Genomic DNA, 6,819 nt, shown 5'->3' with positions numbered 1-6,819 from the left:
GAGCTGCCCATTTACTCACCGCTCCCCCAGTTGGTGCCGTGGGGGGGGGGTGGGTGGGTTGGTGTCCCCTCTGGCCCCAGAGGAACTCCCTTGTGAAATGGTGCCTGTCAGCATCTTAGAAAAGGGGTAATGAAAACTCATAGAGGAAATGGGGGGCATCTCCCTACTTCAGGGCTGAGTGAGATTACGCTTTGAAAAGCAATTATTTGGGTGAGGGAGCTTTTGAACCACCTGTTTATTAGTGAAGTGCCACGGTTCTCCCTTCCTGCCCAGTTTCCTGAAGTGTTTTGACCTGGTTTAGAATAGCATGAATTTTGCATCATTCCCATCCACCTGTGGATCTCCAACCACTTCCCAAAGAGGCAGCCACCAACAGCCTCTATTTATAAGTTCAGAAAACTGAAAGATGACACGATTTGCGCAGAATCTCCCTGCCTTTCTTTTCCTCACATGCATCTGGATGCCTTGAAAGGTAATCTCATCTTGGCACTGCTGTTTGGTCTCAGTCATACACAGGCAGTAAATAAAAGGGTAGTGGGAAAGAAGCCTTTCTCAGGGAAATCACAGCCCCACCTGTCAGTTGGCGTGTATCTAATAGCCATTTCTCTTCAGGCTGTCAAAAGCCAGCTTCTCCTAACATTTCTTCTTCCTCCACCTTTCCGCCAGCGTTCAGCAATCGATGCTTTTATCCTCTTTGGGTGCTACTGCTCTAATTTACTCTGTTCCTCTACCAACTTCTCCATGTCACCACTGTCTGTCAATTAAGAATTTCATTCTCTTCAAGCAGCGTAACCCAAAGGACAATCTGTCCCAGAGGAGTCCAGGGACAGCGACCCCAGCTCTGGTTTATGTGGTGAGGGCCAACGGGCAGCAAAAGAACCAGGGGAAGCATTTCAGTAGTGAATTGTTGAGCATTTCCTGCTGTATTGATTGCTTGTTGGGTGGGATAAGACTCTTTAGGAAAAAGCGTGATAGAATTAAGTGGAATCCTGATTTGGGAAGGTGTGAGGGGTTTACTAAAGAACAGTTGCTCATAACGCAAGAAAACACGGGCGTCAGGTTTAACACAAACAAAAAGAAGGATATTTTTACATAAACAAACTTGATGACAAGTTCATGTCTTCAAACTCCTCCCTCCTGCCAGTTTAGACCTCTCCAGGAGAAATCCTGTCCCCGCTGAAACTTGCATTTCCTTAAGTGAGATCAGTGAGTATTTAAATTTAAAAAGCCACCATGGTCAGCAGGGGGAAAAAAAAAAAGTGTTTTTCAGACTTTTCTTGGTTTACCTTTCGAGATGTCTTCAGCAAATTTCTGTTGGAGCTCTCAGGAGGTACCTCAGCCCTGTCAAGCATGGGAAAAAAAGTGTTTTTCAGACTTTTCTTGGTTTACCTTTCGAGATGTCTTCAGCAAATTTCTGTTGGAGCTCTCAGGAGGTAGTACCTCAGCCCTGTCAGGCAGGGCTTGTAGAGAGCTCTGCAAAACGGTGTCTCCTGGAGATCCGTAGCTCACCCCAGCTCGACTCTTCTCCAGCAAAGGGAAGAGCCCTAAATGTCACCGCCTGCCCCGAGTCTGTCGTCTCGACAAAAGCTGAGCATCAGCAAGTCTGATAGAAAGCCTCTTCACAAGGTTGATAATACACTGACTCACATCTCCTTTTGCAGTAGCCTGGCCAAAAGGAAAACAGCTTTATACAAAAGTGACATTTTTATTGTCCTGGCCTCCTTTAGCCAAAGATGGTAAATGCCGAGGAAATGGGATGGTGCGTGTGGCTGTAAGAGGTGATTTCATCTCTTTGCTGGAGGGAGCAGTGATTTACAAACTCAAGGCTGAATCTCCGTGAGATGCTTGCACGTAATTACCGTCATCTGGAAGAGATGTGTGTGCTTGACAGCCGTGTATTACACGATGAAGGAGTTAACCGAGTCCTTACACAGCTACAGTGCTCCTTTTATAGTAACTTGTCATTTGTACTAAAGTTTCCCAGAGCAGTTAAAATAATGATAGCAAATTTCCTAGAAGATTCTTGTGCCGAGGATCTCACAGACCATTCATACCCGTGTCACAGGTTTTAGAATTGGGGAATTAAGGCAGAAGGAAAAGCAGCGATTTACTCAGATTTGGAGAAAAAATACTGAGATCATTTGGAAGAGAAAGCTGGCTGGTCTTCAGGCACCCAGACCCGCGCTCAAACTGCTCACCAATATTATCCCTTGTAAAGACTCTAATGCAAAGATTCATCTGCTTAATTGCGTTCAATAATTAAGTGCCGAGGTTATGCTTATTCTACGATGGGAAATGTTCAGCTTAAATGTGAGGAGAAATTGTTAAGGCGGCTGGAGCTGTCAGTAAAGTTCATGGACAGCAGGAATTCTTCTGCTTTAATGGACCACGTGTGAGGTGTTCCTGAAGGTTGCCAGGAAGATTTCACTTGACCTATTGTTAAAGATCAGCAGCATTAGAGAAGGGATGCTGCCGGTCCCGCGGGTCTTTCAGTTAAAGCAGGTTTCCCTCCACTTTCATTAGTGGCAGTCCCTCCAGCCTGCTTCCCCACAGTGATATTTCTAGGGATTTGGGCTTTTTGATTGTTTTTATTCTAGTCTGTTCTTTTTAATATGTTTCAAGATCTTTTTGGTCTCTTTGGTATCAGTCTAAAATATGAAACCTTACGCTATAGAATAATGTCTTGAGACTGATTGTTCTTCAGTGTCAGTGAAGCTCAGCTTCAAATAGAACTTTCATAACAAAATTGTCGCTAAACCAATTCTTTTTAAATTGAGAACATGAAACACTTGCCGTTTTTTACCTTTCTACGCAGAGATTGATCAAAAGCTTTTTAGTCCAAATGGAGTAATTTTAGATTAATCAAACATTGCAAACAAAGATCAAAAGTAATATTCGTAAGAAGAAAGCGAAGAGGTTCTTCTCTGAACCTAATTCTCTCGAAGGCAGTGGATGGGATGCTTCTTTCCCTATTAAAGAGAGGGGGAAAAAAAAAGGATGTGGTTGTTCTGACTTGCACTTGGCGTGTGCTTTCACATGTTGTGAAGTGAGAGTCAATATGGACTCTCAGAATTTGGGAGCATCTGGCAGTCGCTGCGCGCGCCGTGAGGCAGCAGAGCCAGAGCCACGGCCCAGGAGAGCTGATTTTTGCAACAAGTAGCGTAAAAATGGCTGGAGATACATCTCTAAATATACCACGAGCCAGCTCCCAGGAGTCCTGCCTTCAGCAGCAAAAGAAATAGAGGTAGGGATTAATATTCTGCCTAAATCCTCGATGTTGCTGCTTGAGGAAGGGAACAGTGCTGGGTTATCTGTCCCACGCCCAGGAGCGTATGCGCTGGGGGCAGCAAGCCCGATTCCTCCTAATTTACCACCCCAGTGTGGTTAATCCCCATTATTTACCCCTTCCCGTGGTTGCACTGGCTCAGCCCTGGCCCAAACCTTCCAAACCTGGCAGATTTGCCAGCGGGAAGAAGCCGGAGCCGCGCTGGGACGGGGCTGTGGACAGATGGCCGGGCTCCCTGGCGCACGCCGCCAGCGGGTACGGTTCCAGCAACAGGCTCCGGCGGCTCCGTTGGAGTCATGATTGATGGTGACTTATACAAGGGCTAAGAGTAATTCTTTGCTGTTAACCAGACTTGGCTGCGGCGGAATATAAGTGGAAATTTGTTGCTTCATTTATTCATCCTGCCTCTGCTTCCTCCCCGCCCACCCTTTGTGCTTTTTAATACCGAAAAGATGAAGCTACTTTGCTGGGGCTTAAAATTGTCTTTCCCAAGACACTCTTAATTGTATCTCTACACCTTTCCTCATTCACAGACACGTAAGAAGATTAAAGATAGAGGGAGCAGTAATAGATTTAGTTAGGTTTTAATAGGATTTGCAGAGGACAATGCAGAGAATGAACGCCATAGAGAATATTGCTACTCTATCTTTGATATCCCTAAGGCTCCTTAGGTAGTCTTTCACTGAGATTTTGTCTGTGCCCTGTGTTCAGAGTCCAGACTCTCATTTTTCAATACAGCATGTGTGGTGGGTTTTGTTTTGTTTTGTTTTACAGGGACAGCATGTGTGGTGGGTTTTGTTTTGTTTTACAGGAATATCTAATCATCTGGGTAAACAGGATGTTACATTATAACCTGCAAAAATCATTGCAGCCGTCATTTTGTATTATTTATTTGTAGCTTGTTAAGCCTAGTTCTGCGTGTCGACAGTGGGCTTTGGAATAGCTCTGCGTTAGGTTTCTAAAGGTGGCTGGTGTTTTTGTCTAACGTCAGATGAAGTGAAGGGGTGGGTTCTGATCTGTCTGAGTAACACCGGGCCTGGAGTCATCACACCTTCAGACATGTAATTCCAGATGCTAAATTAAAGACTGTTTCACATTTGGAGCCCGGGCTCCCAGAATGATTTGTGGAGGTGGTGGGTACTTCCAGAAGGTGATTCACCTGAAATCTGAATTACCCCTGGAGGTGCCTTTCTGTGCTGACTGGAAGGGAAACCTCATGCATAATTTAGACTGATGTGAGATTTAGGTAGACGGCGGTGCTCAGGGTTTTCTATTAATTTCTAAGGTTTCTTTCTCTTGGTATGCACCTAAAACGTGGGGCATCGAAGAACTCCAATCGCTTTTGAGAATATATGTTGAAGTAACTTGACTTTGCTGCTAGTTGCGATCTCAATGTTGGGTGCAAAAAAAATCTGAGGACCAAAAATAAGCCTAAAACCCACAACTGTAGCAAGGTTTCCCTATTTCATGACTCCCAGACCGTCCCCATCACCGTATTTTCCGAGGCTCCGGTAGTGCATTATGCAAAGTGACTGGCAGCTGGTTCATGTTTGAAGAGACGGTGTATTATGAGTCAGTATTTAACATCCAGTTCAAAGCAGCATTATATTTAGCAAGTAGCTGTTGTGAGAAAAGTGCTGAAGCCTTTCAAAGTGTTTCCCAAAACAATAGTAGGAGGAAATTTGTGGTAGTAGTGAAGAGCTTTCCTGGTGTAGACTCAGCCTGGATCCAGCCCTGCTCCAGCACGGGGCAAAGTCTGTCTAATATTTGCCATGTTTCTTCTCCTATTCTGTCATAAACCAAGTGGCTTTTTCCCTCAGCTCTTTTCCTCGTATCTTAAACTTCATTTCTTTGCTCTCCTGCAGCCCAGCCATGGCCGGAGATTCTAGGATCTTCATGAACCAGGACATGGACATCGGAGTTACATCCAGAGAGCCCAAGAAGATTCCCAAACAGGCTCGGGATGACGTCCCCATCGCCACTGACCGAACCCGCCTCATATCAGCAGAAGGTAAGAAGCCACGTCAGCGTTACATGGAGAAAAGTGGCAAGTGCAACGTGCACCACGGAAATGTCCAAGAAACCTATCGATACCTTAGTGACCTCTTCACTACGCTGGTGGACCTCAAGTGGCGTTTTAATCTTCTTGTCTTCACTATGGTCTATACCATCACTTGGTTGTTTTTTGGGTTCATATGGTGGCTCATTGCCTATATCCGGGGAGACCTGGACCATCTTGAAGATGAGAACTGGATCCCCTGTGTTGAAAATCTCAGTGGATTTGTGTCTGCGTTTCTGTTTTCTATCGAGACTGAGACAACGATTGGGTATGGCTATCGGGTCATAACGGAGAAGTGCCCAGAGGGCATCGTACTGCTCCTCATCCAGGCTATTCTGGGCTCCATCGTCAACGCGTTCATGGTGGGATGCATGTTTGTCAAGATCAGCCAACCAAAGAAGAGGGCCGAAACCCTCATGTTTTCTAACAATGCCGTGATTTCCATGAGGGATGAGAAGCTCTGTCTCATGTTCCGGGTTGGAGACCTCCGCAATTCCCACATTGTTGAGGCTTCCATTAGAGCCAAACTGATTAAGTCCAAACAGACCAAAGAAGGAGAGTTTATCCCCTTGAACCAAACGGACATCAACGTGGGATTTGACACCGGAGATGACAGATTGTTCCTGGTGTCACCTCTCATCATCTCACATGAAATCAATGAGAAAAGCCCTTTCTGGGAGATGTCCCGCACCCAGCTGGAGAAGGAGGAGTTTGAAATTGTGGTCATCCTGGAAGGAATGGTGGAAGCAACAGGTAAGGACTTGTCAAACATCAGTCACAATTTTGAGGGAGGAAGGGGAAAAATGGAGTGCGTTAAGGGTTTACTGGCAATGTCACCTCGACTGGGAACAAGTTGGGATTTGTCCTTCTCTAGTGACTGATTTGGGTGGCATATTGTGTCTGAGATAATTAGCAATTAAAAGATGGGTCCTTTAGCTCATGTTGTAGTGTTTCACACTCTTTTGTATGTCCAGGATTCAGATGAATCCTGGATCCAGTTGGTCAAGAAACACCCCGTAATCACTTAGAACTGATCCATGGGGAAAAGAGAATGGACTAAAAGAATTCATGAGGTCTCTTGTGTTCCCATTTCCTGTGATCAAAATTCATGGCACAAATCTTTTCCCATTTCTCCTCTGTATTAAAAATTAGCTGTAACTGTGCTATTTTCAGTATTGCTGTAGTGTTGCTTTTTAATGGAGACTACGAAGGACGTGCCCGAGTATTACTATATCCCATAAAACAGCATGTGCTGAAACTGAATGACTCGCATGTGATGCAGGACATATATTTTCAAAAGGAGCTCAAAGAGGAAAAATACAGAAACTGCTTTTGTGACTCTTGCAACCCAGCAGCTGTTTAACAGCTTAAAACAATGCTGTGTAATGGGTAGATCAGGAGATAGACTCAGCTGATTCCTAATTTCCTCCTATGGGTGTATTTGTGGCAGGCGATGAAAGAAGCCTGCGTCCGT

At 45.1% G+C, this 6,819-nt stretch overlaps 1 protein-coding gene across 3 annotated transcripts in view; it reads left to right on the top strand.

Moving 5' to 3' along the window:
- The window catches only part of KCNJ5 (potassium channel, inwardly rectifying subfamily J, member 5), a 28,053-nt gene that overhangs the window by 4,127 nt on the left and 17,107 nt on the right, over positions 1-6,819 (top strand). For 2 of the 3 annotated variants that reach the window (XM_014961058.1, XM_014961059.1), the window contains exon 2: positions 5,152-5,404. In XM_014961058.1, coding sequence (XP_014816544.1) covers positions 5,159-5,404 — 246 coding nt within the window. In that variant the 5' untranslated portion in view covers positions 5,152-5,158. Of the gene's footprint in view, positions 1-5,151; positions 6,099-6,819 lie in introns of all 3 variants that reach the window. The other variant, XM_014961060.1, reaches the window with a different exon arrangement.

This window comes from Calidris pugnax, unplaced genomic scaffold, assembly GCF_001431845.1.
Source record: "Calidris pugnax isolate Ruff unplaced genomic scaffold, ASM143184v1 scaffold269, whole genome shotgun sequence".
In the NCBI taxonomy this organism is placed as follows: Eukaryota; Metazoa; Chordata; class Aves; order Charadriiformes; family Scolopacidae; genus Calidris; species Calidris pugnax.
This window is presented reverse-complemented; position numbering and strand designations above follow the sequence as displayed.